The sequence below is a fragment of the Toxorhynchites rutilus genome, chromosome 1 (genome assembly GCF_029784135.1).
Source record: "Toxorhynchites rutilus septentrionalis strain SRP chromosome 1, ASM2978413v1, whole genome shotgun sequence".
Lineage (NCBI taxonomy): Eukaryota > Metazoa > Arthropoda > Insecta > Diptera > Culicidae > Toxorhynchites > Toxorhynchites rutilus.
This window is the reverse complement of record NC_073744.1, coordinates 121,942,789-121,959,043: the sequence shown is the minus strand read 5'-3', so window position 1 is coordinate 121,959,043 and position 16,255 is coordinate 121,942,789. Positions and strand designations below refer to the sequence as shown.

The window sequence follows — 16,255 nt, the reverse complement described above, 5'->3', positions numbered from 1 at the left end:
TTCTGGATTTGCCGCCAAAGCAGTTTGTATAAAGAACAAACTTTTTTCTTCTGCTACCTGATGCCGTTTTGCGATTGCGTTTGCCACTCGCCATTCGCTGCAACTGCCTGTTGTCTTGATGTCCGCCGAACCGAATGTGTTCTGTTCCGAATGCAGGTTTTCTTATCGTCGCGAGCACCTAAGCCAGCTAACTCGATCACTCCGGCGGCCGAAACTATATAACGCCGGCTAGGTGGACTGGTACACAGGTACTAACGCGCTCGACCTAGCAACCTTTTCCGGTGCAATTGGCGGATACACCTACGGGAAATTGCAGACCACCACGGTTCGAGCGGGATTTTGCCTTTCCCTTCTCTTTTCCTCCTTTGATGAGTACACGATGCCGATGCCGTACAACCACACGGGTTTACGGTTTGAAAGAAAATAAGATATTTTTTTGGGTTCCGCGTGTTTTATACTCTAGCGGTACACACTCACAGGATAGAGACAAATCGGCAGATTCAGCCAAAGGGGCGGGTCCAACGAGACGAACGAATGAGCGTTAAAAGGGAGCGATGGCAAAAAAATACATTCATTACAATTTGTTCGCTCGTTGGATTAACATACAGACTAAAAAGGGTCCTTTTCAGGATCACAAAAAGTCTAAAGAGTTTATTGTTTTGTTATCACTCGATATCCCAATCTTGTTCGGCTAAACCTTCCTGTTTAGCGATTTGTTGTCACTCGCCACAGCTTTCACAGTTGGAAAATTTTTTCCCATCCAGCTTGTGACATATTTTACAGTAAATTACATTCAATGGCACGTCGCATTACCACCACTCAGTGCCGGATTGGAGGTAATTTTAACCTGTAATTGAACATTTGCGATGACAGTGGTACAGTGTCGACTTTCAATGTGGGGTCATAATTTGGATCTCTATGTTTACAAAAATGTCCAACTAAATAAGTCGCATTACATGTCCGTCCAATTAGCTAAATGTCGAACTAATTATAGATTACTGTACTTTAAATCTGGAAACAATTTAAGAATTGGTGAAAATTGAATAATCAGGAAAGTCCCTAACTATCAATAAGCTCAGAACAACTGCCAAATTCACATACTCATCAAATCCTGGCAAACAAATTATGAAAACATCAATTTGTGTTTTATTATTATTTTGGATAATGTTTTAGAAAGCATTGAACTTTATTTCCTAAACTCTTTTTTGGAAGGTTTAATGGCCCTGAAAAGCGCCTTGTTTTATGGAATGGTTCCAATTTAGAAAACTTAGTACTCGTGGTTTTGAAAAAAACCATTTCGAACGCCCTCGATGCCGCCTTGTTCTGGATTTGCCGCCAAAGCAGTTTGTATAAAGAACAAACTTTTTTCTTCTGCTACCTGATGCCGTTTTGCGATTGCGTTTGCCACTCGCCATTCGCTGCAACTGCCTGTTGTCTTGATGTCCGCCGAACCGAATGTGTTCTGTTCCGAATGCAGGTTTTCTTATCGTCGCGAGCACCTAAGCCAGCTAACTCGATCACTCCGGCGGCCGAAACTATATAACGCCGGCTAGGTGGACTGGTACACAGGTACTAACGCGCTCGACCTAGCAACCTTTTCCGGTGCAATTGGCGGATACACCTACGGGAAATTGCAGACCACCACGGTTCGAGCGGGATTTTGCCTTTCCCTTCTCTTTTCCTCCTTTGATGAGTACACGATGCCGATGCCGTACAACCACACGGGTTTACGGTTTGAAAGAAAATAAGATATTTTTTTGGGTTCCGCGTGTTTTATACTCTAGCGGTACACACTCACAGGATAGAGACAAATCGGCAGACTCAGCCAAAGGGGCGGGTCCAACGAGACGAACGAATGAGCGTTAAAAGGGAGCGATGGCAAAAAAATACATTCATTACAATTTGTTCGCTCGTTGGATTAACATACAGACTAAAAAGGGTCCTTTTCAGGATCACAAAAAGTCTAAAGAGTTTATTGTTTTGTTATCACTCGATATCCCAATCTTGTTCGGCTAAACCTTCCTGTTTAGCGATTTGTTGTCACTCGCCACAGCTTTCACAGTTGGAAAATTTTTTCCCATCCAGCTTGTGACATATTTTACAGTAAATTACATTCAATGGCACGTCGCATTACCACCACTCAGTGCCGGATTGGAGGTAATTTTAACCTGTAATTGAACATTTGCGATGACAGTGGTACAGTGTCGACTTTCAATGTGGGGTCATAATTTGGATCTCTATGTTTACAAAAATGTCCAACTAAATAAGTCGCATTACATGTCCGTCCAATTAGCTAAATGTCGAACTAATTATAGATTACTGTACTTTAAATCTGGAAACAATTTAAGAATTGGTGAAAATTGAATAATCAGGAAAGTCCCTAACTATCAATAAGCTCAGAACAACTGCCAAATTCACATACTCATCAAATCCTGGCAAACAAATTATGAAAACATCAATTTGTGTTTTATTATTATTTTGGATAATGTTTTAGAAAGCATTGAACTTTATTTCCTAAACTCTTTTTTGGAAGGTTTAATGGCCCTGAAAAGCGCCTTGTTTTATGGAATGGTTCCAATTTAGAAAACTTAGTACTCGTGGTTTTGAAAAAAACCATTTCGAACGCCCTCGATGCCGCCTTGTTCTGGATTTGCCGCCAAAGCAGTTTGTATAAAGAACAAACTTTTTTCTTCTGCTACCTGATGCCGTTTTGCGATTGCGTTTGCCACTCGCCATTCGCTGCAACTGCCTGTTGTCTTGATGTCCGCCGAACCGAATGTGTTCTGTTCCGAATGCAGGTTTTCTTATCGTCGCGAGCAGCTTTGCCAGCTAACTCGATCACTTCGGCGGCCGAAGCTATATAACGCCGGCTAGGTGGACTGGTACACCTAGCTACCTAGCTACCCTTGCGGGGAACTCCAGATCAACACGAGCGGGAACTCCAGATCAAGGTTCGAGCGGGATTTTGCCTTTCCCTTCACTTTTCCTCCTTTGCCATATCCAACCATGGCTGCTTGTGTTGGTTTGTTGATGTGAGGTGATGCGAAACGATGTGGTGTACGGTTCGGATGAGAATGATCGTTACGGCAGCGGAGAGGGGATTTTTAAGCTGACTGGCTGGCTCGAGAATTACGCATGTGTGAGACTGCGACCAATGTTTCCCTCATTTTTTTCTTTTTCCTTTCCAATCGTGCTTCATTCTATTTCGCTGCTGCTCTGGTTGCCCGTTTTGGTCGGTACGATTTGAGGAGCACAAAATGGACCAATCAAAAATGGGCACATAGTGTATTTGGACAATGCTTGATATTTCACAATTATTCAATTATTTATCTCAAGAAAAATGAAATGTTATTCGTTATGATAGATGCGTAGATATATTTCCTATCAATTGATGCAAAAACCTTTGCGATCTATTGAGAAATGCTCGAGTTATAAGCGTTCCAAATCTTGCATTTTTTCCTACTTGTTCAGTGCCTAGATTTCCATTTCACCCCCTATATCTTCCGGTTAGACGTAGTCCTACGTCAAAAATGTTATGGCTGTGATATGATATTGAATGTAATGCAAAGTGTCCGGATTAAAAAGCGTCCGGATTCAAAAACATTACTGTAAAAGAGAGTTAACTCGACTGAAAATTTTTCAGTTCGGCCTGCAAAAACGAAATTAATTGGAAGAGTACAGCATAATGCATAAACGTGAGTATGAGCTTCCCCATCTCTCATTCCAATAAGATTAATGGGTTTCCAAGAGGGCGCGCTACATACGGATACGAATGATTTCAATAACCTGTTTTCGAAGCTATTATTAAGCTATTGAAACAATTTTTCAAGTCAATAGATAGCAATCATATAACTCTTGGACACTTTATCTTTTGTATGAAATTTGTATGAAATGATCCGAAGCAGAATGAATCACGCTTAAAGAAGGGATGGATTTTTTCTTGGAATTTACTCAGCAAAAATAATCCCCTCGTCCCAACAATTAAAAACAACAAACGGCAAACAGTCTCATCAAAGTGATTTCTTTGATATGGGGATATATTCACTACATCATGTCATATATTTCATATTCTTCATTATCAAATCCATATCCATGGCACTTATCGGTATCGAATTATCATCGACACAACGATTTTCGTTAAATGCTTCTTCGGTTCGGCCTGCAAAAAACTTTTCTGAACTCTTATCCATCAAATTTGGAACCCTGAAAAGGGCCGTTGATTTTATGCTAAGCTAATAGCACGCTCTCCTCGGATACGATGGGCCAGCTGGATGTACTTGGGCATGATGTGACGTGTTTTGCATGGATAGCACACAGATTGGTATCTTCGAATAGGCCTCCTGCAGCGTCATAACCGCGGAACTTTGAAAGCGCAAATCGGTTTTGAAGTCCTGAGCAATTCCACGAATCAAATGCTGCAAAGGTAGATGGCGGATCAGCAATTCGGTCGACTTCTGATAGCGACGAATTTCACGCAAAGTTCCCGGTCGATAGCGATGTGGTCACACTCCTCGCGACTGGTGCACTTATCCGAGCTGCTTTCGTGGTGCCTTACCACCGAAAGACTAACGAGCTGTGTGCTTGGTCCCACACAAACGAGTCCTCACGGTGCGAGAGTAGAGTAAGAAATGAACGAAAGCAAAGGAAGCATCTTATTATAAGCCATAAAAGTCCAGAATGTAAACCCCACCCTCTTTATTATATAAGCTTACTGTATACTTACTTCGATGTTATTCGTTTCTCTCTCAGAGTAAGCTACGAATATAATAAGGGTGGGGTTTACATTTTATACTTTTTTGGTTTATAATATGATGCTTCCTTTGCTTTCGTTCATTTCTTACTCTACTCTCGCACCGTGAGGACTCGTTTGTGTGGGACCAAGCAAACAGCTCGTTAGTCTTTCGGTGGTAAGGCACCACGAAAGCAGCTCGGATAAGTGCACCAGCCGCGAGGAGTGTGACCACATCGCTATCGACCGGGAACTTTGCGTGAAATTCGTCGCTATCAGAAGTCGACCGAATTGCTGATCCGCCATCTACCTTTGCAGCATTTGATTCGTGGAATTGCTCAGGACTTCAAAACCGATTTGCGCTTTCAAAGTTCCGCGGTTATGACGCTGCAGGAGGCCTATTCGAAGATACCAATCTGTGTGCTATCCATGCAAAACGCGTCACATCATGCCCAAGGACATCCAGCTGGCCCATCGTATCCGTGGAGAGCGTGCTATATTAGCTTAGCATATAATCAACGGCCCTTTTCAGGGCTCCAAATTTGATGGATAAGAGTTCAGAAAAGTTTTTTACAGACCAAACTGAAAGGAATATTTTCGTTTGGATGCCATTCAGCATCGAGAAAATTCCGGAAAGATCTAATCGTTGCTGAAAAATAATCTGCCAGTTCCCTGGGAATTGAAAAATACATTGATGCGAAAGAGTTTATGTTAATGTTTTCTAACCATATAACACAGCGACCAAATATTTTTCAATCAAGTGCTATTAACAGGTGGTTATCGAGTTAGTATTAACCACTGGTGGGCTTCGAGTATCGAGGAAAATCTGAAAAGAATTAATTGTTGCTGAAAAATACTCTGCCAGTTCCCCTGGGAATTGAAAAATACATTGAAGCGAAATAGTTTATTCTAATGTTTTCTATCCATATAACACTGCAATCAAATACATTTGGTTTTGTGATTTTTCAATCAATCGCAATTAACAGGAAAGCTTCTGAAAATTATTCTTCCCCATCAGTAGAAAATTTTCGTATCCAATATTGGATGCATAACATGAAAAACCTTGAGCCTCCAACGTAGCGCTCTCGTTTTTGAAGTCACCAAAATATTTATTTATCCATTCATTCAGGATGGATTTAGATTCAACTTCAAACAAATGATCTCTAAATCAACGCTAGTCCTACGTCACCCTTGCGGTTATACCATAGATATAACCCACTTCCTGTTTTCTTCTGCTACCAGCTGCCGTTTTGCGATTGCGTTTGCCACTCGCCGCTCGCTGCAACTGCCTGTTGTCTTGATGTCCACCGAACCGAATGTGTTCTGTTCCGAATGCGGGTTTTCTTATCGTCGCGAGCAGCTTTGCCAGCTAACTCGATCACTTCGGCGGCCGAAACTATATAACGCCGGCTAGGTGGACTGGTGCACTGGTACTAACGCGCTCGGCCTAGCTACCCTTGCGGGGAACTCGAGACCAACACGGTTCGAGCGGGATTCTGCCTTTCCCTTCACTTTTCCTCCTTGTCCATGTCCAGACATGGCTGCTTGGGTTGGTTCGTTGATGTGTTGTGATGCGAACTGATGTGGTGTACCCCTTTGAAAACTCTACTCTACTCCAGCGCTACCACCTCCACCCTCTTGCCTTGAGAAAGGCACTCGATCCCTCGCCGTCCAGCTCGTCCAGCAACGATGTTGTCCAGTCGGTGTCCACACAAAGAATGATCGTTACGGCAGCGGAGCGGGGATTTTTAAGCTGACTGGCTGGCTCGAGAATTACGCATGTGTGAGACTGCGACCAATGTTTCGTTCATTTTTTTTTTTTCCTTTCCAATCGTGCTTCATTCTATTTCGCTGCTGCTCTGGTTGCCCGTATTGGTCGGTACGATTTGAGGAGCACAAAATGGACCAATCAGAAATGGGCACATAGTGCAATTGGACAATGCTTGATATTTCACAATTATTCAATTATTTATCTCAAGAAAAATTAAATGTTATTCGTTATGATAGATGCGTAGATATATTTCCTATCAATTGATGCAAAAACCTTTGCGATCTATTGAGAAATGCTCGAGTTATAAACGTTCCAAATCTTGCATTTTTTCCTACTTGTTCAGTGCCTAGATTTCCATTTCACCCCCTATATCTTCCGGTTAGACGTAGTCCTACGTCAAAATCGTTCTGCATCTCTCTTTTCTGTCGCGTCATCATAAAGTTTATCCACTTTGGACAAATATTTGTTTCGAAGACAATCAGCATCTCGTCAGGCACTTTGGAGAACGTTGACTGAGCTATTGCCACATCGTAGTTCTTGCTAGTATCATTTGGGGAGCCTCCTTCTGCAAAAAGTAGTAGGGTCTGAGCCTAGGGACACAGATGTAAGTTTGACGTAGGACCGTGATTGTTGGGAACAATTGTTTTTTACCAGTGTAATTCTTTTCATTGTTCATAAAACTGTTATTTTAACTTTTGTTGTATGTACTGATATCCGTCAAACAAGTTGTAGCAATTGGATTGGTAAGATGTATTTTCTAAGCTCTCCTGCATGTTCATTATAAATTATAGACAGCGGTATCCTATATTGGCCGGGAACGATTTCTAAACATGTGTCTTCGTTCCACAAGAGCGTTTGCTGTTGGCCAAGCAATAGTTCGATTTTATTTTCTGGGTCGATGGACTCGAGCTCGATCGAATCCTCCGGAGGTGTTGGATTTCCACTTGGTTGGTATCTTGATAAGTAAATCCATTACGTCGATAGAGGGGTGTTGTAACTAAGTACTGAAGCCACGACTTTTTTTTTTATTCCATTTATTTATTTAAGGCTCATTAGCATTTTTAGCTGTAACAGAGCCGAATTTTAATCGTGTACATGTCACATGGTTATCATATCTATAATTAGCACATTACACAGTTGCCATTCGCCAGTATTCCTTCTATACCATTACATATGGTACATTCACGCAGTAGCCATTTAGGCGTAAGAGTTATTCTTTCTGTTCTTTCATTATCCAGTTGGACCACCGAACAGCAGAGACAGTTGATTGTTCATTGTTGAGTTATTTATAGAACAGTAGCCCGATGTGTCTGGCAGAGCAGAGCAGTTGTATGGATGAATCGATCTTATTTCGACCGTGGATCGATCTCCATCGCTGATGATTGTTGCGTGGACGTAGCTATTCTGTAACAACACAAAGATGGTCAATGAGGGCCCTGAGTTTTGAACTCACGGTCGATCGCTTACTAAGCGAACGCGCAACCAATGTGGCTACGGAGACCCCCTAAGCCACGACTTGATTGTACTCATTTTAACAAAACCACACAAAAAAGAAGACTTGTGGATCAAGTGCTTCTTGATAATAACACTGAATGCTTGGTCACCTTCCAGTTGCCGTGGGAGAGCTTTCACCAAAGCAAAATTAATTCCTTTTTACTCGAGACTCCTTGCTCCTTGACGGCACAATATCCTGGATTTTTTCTGGACTTTAAACATTTTTGATGTGACATTATAAATATAAAAATTAATAAAGATCGCCAAATCCTAGATCCTACACATTGACTAGATGTCTAATTTATTCAAAACGACGAATTATTGCACACAATTTTGTATTGCATACAACATTCACGGGAACCATACTGAAACCAAAAATGCATAATACATTATTCACCTTCGGATTCGTTCGCAAAACATACTTCTCTTGTTCGTTAAATTGTTCTCTAGTTCTCTAAAAATTGCTGGATAAATTTGCCGTTTAACCCTTTAACGGGGCGTGAGAACTAAGCAAGGGATCGTCTTCAACTTCAGAGAACATAATCCTTACACGAGGAAGAACACATATTTACCTTTGAAGAAATTTTAACTATCAAAACAGTTGAAAAAACAGGAAGTGGGTTATATCTATGGTATAACCGCAAGGGTGACGTAGGACTATCGTTGATTTATAGATCATTTGTTTGTAGTTGAATCTGAATTCATTTACGAGAGCGTTACGTTGGAGGCACAAGGTTTTATGCATCCAATATTTGATACGGAAATATCCTACCGATGGGGAAGAATAATCTTCAGAATCGTTCACAGTGTTACATGGATAGAAAACATTAAAATAAACATGGATGTAATTTTAAATTCCCAGAGGAACTGGCAGATTATTTTCAGTAACGATTGGATATTTCCACATTTTCCTCGATACTGGAAGCCCACCAGTGGTTCATGCTAACTCGATAACCATCTGTTAATAGCACTCGATTGAAACATATTTGGTCACAGTTTTCCATGGACAGAAAACATTCAAATAAACTCTTTCACATGAATGTATTTTTAAATTCCCAGAGGAACTGGCAGATTTTTTTCCGGATCTTTCTCGATGCTGAATGGCATCCAAACGGAAAGAATTACGTGCGTGTATGTGTGTGTGTATGTGTGTGTAGCGGCTGCTTCGAGATCTTCCCGGAGAACCGTTTGTGGCATCACTCTCCTCCTGATGGATTCCCTTCTGGACTAAGGTGCACAAACAGGCTCTTGGTGACACCGTTCATCCACGCTTTCATGATAAATGAAGAGCTTCACCACAACAGCGACAACATGCTCCAACCGCTGTTCAATTAGAACTGAGTGGATTTCCGAGCGGCGCTCGCTTATATACCGATTGGTGATTTCAATAGCCTGTTTTGAAAGCAAATTTAAGACTATTGAAACAAGTTTTTGGATCAGAAAGTAACAAGTATAGAACGCGTAGACATTTTATCTTTCGAATGAAGTGTTTATCATACCATTTCGTTCAGTTGTTAAGGAGCTATTAACACTCAAAATCTCGGTCTCCGGCGTAACGCTTTCGTTTTCGAAATTTTGTTTTTACACCCCGGTATATAAATGAAAGACGTAGTCCTACGTCAAAATTGGTGGCAATACAGTTGCCACTGCCCGTTAACCCCAAAACACTTCATTTATTGCGCCTTTGGTTATGCAAAAATCAAAACAATATTTCTAGTCCTGCGATACCGATTATTCCAGCGATTTACAATATTTCTAGTGCAGCGAAAATACCTGTTTTTTTCATAGAGTTTTAACCCTTTCGTTACGAGCGTCGTCTATAGACGACATCCGCGCGACGAGCTGTGTGTACGAGCGTCGTCTTTAGACGACCTGAAATTCATACTGCTCTTCGATCACACCAGCGCGATGTGCATACTTTTCGGCGCAGTACTCCGTACAGGGGTAGCACTTTGGCGGAGCACACTGCCGTAATGAAAGGGTTAAAGAAAAAAATTAAATTTAAATTTTTCATCAAGTACACCATTTATTTTATTGAAAAAAGTGCATGATCTTAAACAGTAGATCCTAAATAGTACGTTTACATTGGAAAACTTTTCAACTTGTTGCATTTTCAACGAATTTAAACAGAATTTTCAGCCGGCGCTCTAAAATCGTGGTTTTGTTACATAAAAATGACTCCCAAATTGATATCGTACATTTTTAACAGCCCAAAAAAATTAGGAGTATTGCTAGATACCTTTAGAAGGTTTTGGCTATGTAAAATATTGAAAGAATATTTCAAGCGCAGCAAAAACAATATTTTTTGTTGTTGGCAATATAGTTGCCAGTACCGTTAAAGGGTTAATGGTATATATAAGGGATGGCCAAACGGTAGTCCGCGGTCTATCGGTCGTCCGCGTAGGTATTCCTAGGCGCCCGCCAGCTGGTCTAGGATAGTATCACTTCCAAACGTATTTATTAAATATCTCTCCACCTTTTGCCATAGATATTTCTTCAATTAGGTTTCCGTTTAGGATCCATTACTAATGAAATCGACTGTTATACGAAAACATTTCGAATCGATCGCAATCGCGTTCCTTACGTTTGGTGGTCTTCAAACTCTAAGCAGTACCCTGCGTTAAATGCATTTGAAAACTTCTAATGAATCGTTACAATTTTCTCAGGATGACCCCCCTATATAGAAATCAAAGACGTAGTCTTACGTCAAACAAATGTAGTTACGACAAACGATTCATGTATTCCAATGGATGGGGCTAATAAGACCTCATATCTACAAGTATATATTCAAGTACAGTAACGTCTCGATTATATTACGCTCAGAAAAAAATAACGCGTGATATAATTGGAACGTGATTTATTCGAAACAGATTTTTCTTCCTAATGAAGAATCTGTTTTTCTTCTTAACCCTCCTGTACTCGCGTGCAAAATCATAACACGTAAAGGGTGTTTCACATCAAATTGCATCACGGAAAAAACGCTGTAGAAATTTAATTTTTAGGAATTATATCTTCAGCTTTCGCTTATAATCAGATAAGAGTGTATAGATCACGTTGGCCATGCTTCACTGTCAATTTTTCGTAAATTTGGAAAAATTTCGTCGAACGAAAAAGAGCGTCGTGAATTAATCCTGTGCACTCATTTCGAGAATCCGGAGTTGTCACATCGGGACATCGGTAAGATGTTGGGAATCGTCCAATCCACGATCAGCAAAGTACTAAAACGATACTTCGAGAACCTAACCATCGACCGGAAGGTGAAGAACGGCAAAAATGGATGCTCCGTCAGTAAAAAGATCACAAGCGCGTAGTTAAACAGTTTAGACGTGATCCGAGAAGTTCGGTCCGGGATGTCGCCAATAAGCTGAATTTGTCAAGTTCATTCGTCCAGCGGACCAAGCAGCGCGAGAGCCTGCGTACATACAAGGTTCAGAAGGCTCCTAACCGCGACGAAAGGCAAAACATGGTGGGGAAGACGCGAGCCCGGAAGCTGTACACCGAAATGCTGACGAAGCCGCATTGCCTGGTAATGGACGACGAAACCTACGTCAAAGCGGACTTTCGTCAGCTGCCGGGCCTGTTGTTCTTCTCCGCAGAGGACAATTTCAGCGTTCCGGAGGAGATTCGCAAGCAGAAACTATCCAAGTTTGCCAAAAAGTACATGGTGTGGCAAGCGATTTGCTCTTGCGGAAAGCGGAGCGCCCCCTTCGTGATGACCGGCACGGTAAATGGGCAGGTTTACCTTAAGGAGTGCCTACAGAAGCGCTTACTACCACTATTGAAGCAGCACGAGGGCCCGACCATCTTCTGGCCGGATCTCGCTTCGTGCCACTATTCAAAGGACGTGTTGGAGTGGTACGGAGCCAACGGGGTCACCTTCGTGCCAAAGGAAATGAACCCGCCCAACGCGCCGGAGCTTCGCCCAATAGAGGAATATTGGGCGATTATGAAGCAGGCCCTCCGGAAGAACCCAAAAGTTGTCAAATCGGATTTCTGTTAAAAAAAACTACAACCTGACGTTGTACAGAACCTTATGGACGGGGTAAAGAGGAAGGTGCGAGCATACGGGCTTGGGCTCGAAGTATGAATAAAAAGAAAATGCCAAAAGTTATTTAATAGTTTTTATTTTACTGTCTAAAATTTTGAAAAGGATCGGTCTACTGGGCGAATTTCTACAGCGTTTTTTCCGTGATGCAATTTGATGTGACACACCCTTTATACTCGCACACAGTGTCACAGACCGAAAATTGAACTTCTCTATAATGTTGCCATTGTGTATTTTTCAGGCTTTATTGGCATTTTTTGAAGAAGAGGGTATGATTGAATGTAAAAACTCCAAAAAATATGTTTTCTTCGTCTTTATTATGTTTTAATAGTCAATCTAATTCAGCCTCCGCAAAATAGAGTAATTTTTGATACTCCAACACAAATAACGAAATTCGAATTTTTCACTCTTATCAATTGAAAGTAAGCAACTGAATATAATTCATGGAAGTGTATAGAGCTATAAAATAACATAAAAACGTATTAATCGATTGTAGTTTTATTGGAGTAAGAATCAGAACATAGCATAACTGCATGCTCGAAACAAACATATTTTTTACATTTCATGCATTTCATTCAGGATGTATAACGAACTTCTAGATAATTACCAGATGATAAAGGTTCTGGAATACAAAGTTTGCATATTTCTAATATTCTTTGTCTCTGTTTTCTTGGTAAACTAAGAATTAATGCCTTCTTTAGATGGGGCATAAAAAGATGATATAAAAGGATTTCTAGGAACTTCCTTTTCTTTTTCTTGTTTTCTTATCGATCCATTATAAATAAAATATCCCCGAAACTGTAACTGTTAAAAACTACCATAAGCCACCGATTAGTTTATAGTTAACTGTTTACAATTATTCCACAAGTGAAATTCTTTCACAAGTGTGTATATGTATGACCATTATATTTAGCGAATAACTATACGAAAGTCAAACATTTATATGTTGCCTTTGAACGTATGAATCTAACGACGAATACATCTACGAATAGTTAATATATGGATCCGTTCAATCCAGTTACAAAAGGGACTGAAATCAAATAAGAATAGTCCGGTAATGATCTTATGCATTATATGTAATTAGAATTTTTACATTTCATTCAACAATAGTCTAGAATATGAAAAAAGGCACCTGTCCAAAAGAGTTACTCCTATACTCGCGTCGGTGTGTCAGACCGAAAGTGTTAGAAAAGTGACACACGTCCCCTTTGTACCAACACTCGCGATACGCTAAACGATGACGAACGACGAATAACGAAGCTAAAGAGAATCGCAAAGTCGTAGTGTTGATATTTTCTGAGAAATGAACGAATTATTGATTTCTCGGTCTGACAGACCAATACGCGAGTATAGGAGTGTTAAACATATTTCTTCCGATTTGCACTGTGCCACACACATTCAAGAGCTTGCCACTCGGAATATATTCAAGACGTTTTATTTGCCATATGAGATCTTATACACACTTTGAGACGCAAAAAAATCCTTTGCGAATGTTTGTGTCATTCAAGAGGAAGCAAGTAATACAACAAATCATAACACAGTATAACATAATATATCGAAACTATCGTCACAAAGCTTCTCTCACAGCAATTTCTTGTATTTTTTTTCATGAGCTCGTATATTTTGCATGAGCTAAAAAAGCTGTTTCATTCTGCCCAATCAACCGCATCACTATAACTTTGACTGTCGTTGTGTGTAAATTGACTTCTGTAGATGTGGATAGATCACATATTTTAGAATTACGTTTTCCGGATGACACCTGTATTCATTAATGTTCTTCATTATCTTCATTTTTCTTAAAATCAGTGTCTTTATCTCTTTCTGCTTCGAGCTCCGGTACGAGTATCTAATACCATGGACAGACATAAAACTGTACTAGCGCTGTACGTGTACAGCGTTGTACAGGTACAGTCGAATTTCACTCGTTGCACTAAGCTCTTAGCCCAATTTGTGAAAGACTTTCACTCGTTGGGCTGAACTGTCAAAGTCGAAAATCGATCGAGGGTCACACCGATTGTTTGTTGTTATGGGAAACGCAGAAAAGTTTTCACACCACTGACGTTTATTTCATTCGTGGTTGAGTTTCGTTCTAGGTTGGATTAATTGGTAAGTTCTTAATGAAGTTTGATATTAAAATTAGCGTAGATTTAATATACGTTCATTTCGATCGCCAGGCTCAAAATGGATGGTTTGCAAGGATCCGGTACGAACGTTAACCGGAAACGGAGGAGCAATTTCCTGACGCTGGTGGAGAAGGTTCGCATAATTGAAGATTTTGAAGCAGGATGTGGTACGCATGACTTTCTTGGGAAGAAGTACGGCGTAGGATCTTCTACGGTCACGAGAATAATCCAAAAGAAAGAAGCAATTCGTGAGGCGGTGGACAAGTTCAAGGAATATGGTGTAAATAATCGAAAAACATTGAAAGAGCAGACGTTCCCTTTGCTGGAAGAAGCTCTTTACATCTGGATTTTACAGCAGCGGCAGTCCAACATTTTGTTGACAGTGGATATTCTTAAAGCAAAGGCGGAGCTGCTGTTCAAGATGTTCCAGGACCGGGGGCTCTATGCGGTGCACGGTTTTTCTGCTTCGGATGGCTGGATGCATCGTTTTAAGCAGCGGTTTGGATTGCGCGTGAAAGCCGTAACAGGAGAAAAGGCATCGGTAAACGTTGAAGCGTACCTAAATTTCAAGAAGGTTCTACAGAAGAAGATTCAGGAAATGCAGCTATCACTATCCCAAGTCTTTAATGCAGATGAATCTGCCTTGTTCATCAAGCTCCTAGCCACACGCTCTGTCGTTACCTGTGATGAGACCGTGGCAAGCGGACGGAAGCAAAACAAGACAAGGTATACGTTTATGCCTTGCTCCAACATAGATGGTTCCCTAAAGCTTCCGTTGTATTTCATTTGCACTGCTGCAAAACCACGAGGAATCAACATCGAAGAACTTCCCGTTTCATATAATCATTCCAAAAAGGCTTGGATGACCAGACTGTTGTTCCGTCAATGGTTCCACGAAGAGTTTGTCCCCGCTGTTCGAAAATTTTCGGCCGAGAGAGGATTGGAGCCAAAGGCATTGCTGGTTCTTGATAATTGCACCAGTCATTATGACGTTGACGAATCTCTACAGAGTGACGATGGACTGATTCAAGTGATCTACCTCCCACCAAATGTAACTGCTGAATGCCAGCCGATGGACCAATCGGTCATCAATGCAATCAAGCGAAAGTATAAAAGAAAACTGATGCTCGCATTAATTCTGGAAAACGAACACTTAAGGTAAATTTCCAAATATTAAACATTAAATTTTTGTAATTAATTCCAAATATAAACACAAAACTATGCGCACGATAGTTTTTCGTCTGTGCTTTTTCAAAATTTAAATTCAAATTCTAATTGAGGTTTTATTTATGTACTTTCCTCTTTAGTTTCGAAGAACGATTGAAGAAGATTAATCTTCAACAGTGTATATCGTGGTTGGCAACCTCTTGGGAGGAGATATCTGACAAAACTATACGTAATTCGTGGAAGAAATTGATCGATGGTTTGCCGGAGGATGCTGTTAATGTAGACTCGAAAGCGGCCGATGATGACTTCAAAGCGCTTGTGTCCAGGATTGACAGTTTGGCAGGAACAAAAACATCTGAGCAAGATATTGATCTGTGGATCAAAGATCAGGTGTATGATGGTGATCATAATCCAGATTGGGTAACCAGTGAAGTGTTCTCTGATGACGAGATTTTGTCATCAGTTCTCAAGAAAGATCAACCTGAAATGCAAGAAGAATGGTTGGTAGACACAGAAGATGGAAGTAATTCGTTTGATACTTCCATTACTAGTACCGGAGATCCTGATTTTGGCGATGCAATCAAGTCAATTGATTGCCTAGTTCGCTATATGAAGCATGATGTTGCAGAAGTATGCCGTTTGAACGCGCTACGTTCGAAAATCACTGAAGCTGAATGGCTAAAACGAGCATGTTGAAGAACTCTACCATTTTGTTGAAAATGAATTTACGTGGTTTGTTTAATTTTGTTTGAAACGTTTAAAATAAATATTGTTTTTGTTGAATAATATTCGATTTTATTTATTTCAATGATTCATTTAAAATTTATTTTAAACCTAAAAACACCATCCACGAGCCCCTCGAAAAAAATTTTACGTTGTCAGAATTGACGTTTGTCTTCGATTTAGTTGGGCTACCCACCACTAAC

General features: G+C 40.6%; 2 protein-coding genes across 7 annotated transcripts in view; both read left to right on the top strand.

Annotated features, from left to right (window-relative positions):
• LOC129762280 (monocarboxylate transporter 12-like) overlaps nucleotides 1-16,255 on the top strand; it is a 660,562-nt gene that overhangs the window by 459,513 nt on the left and 184,794 nt on the right. The gene's annotated exons all lie outside the window — the stretch shown is intronic.
• Nucleotides 14,591-16,055, top strand: LOC129762282 (jerky protein homolog-like). The gene is made up of 2 exons (XM_055760414.1): nucleotides 14,591-15,320; nucleotides 15,470-16,055. Exons 1-2 carry the CDS (start codon nucleotides 14,641-14,643, stop codon nucleotides 16,023-16,025), a joined length of 1,236 nt encoding a protein of 411 aa, XP_055616389.1. The 5' UTR covers nucleotides 14,591-14,640; the 3' UTR covers nucleotides 16,026-16,055.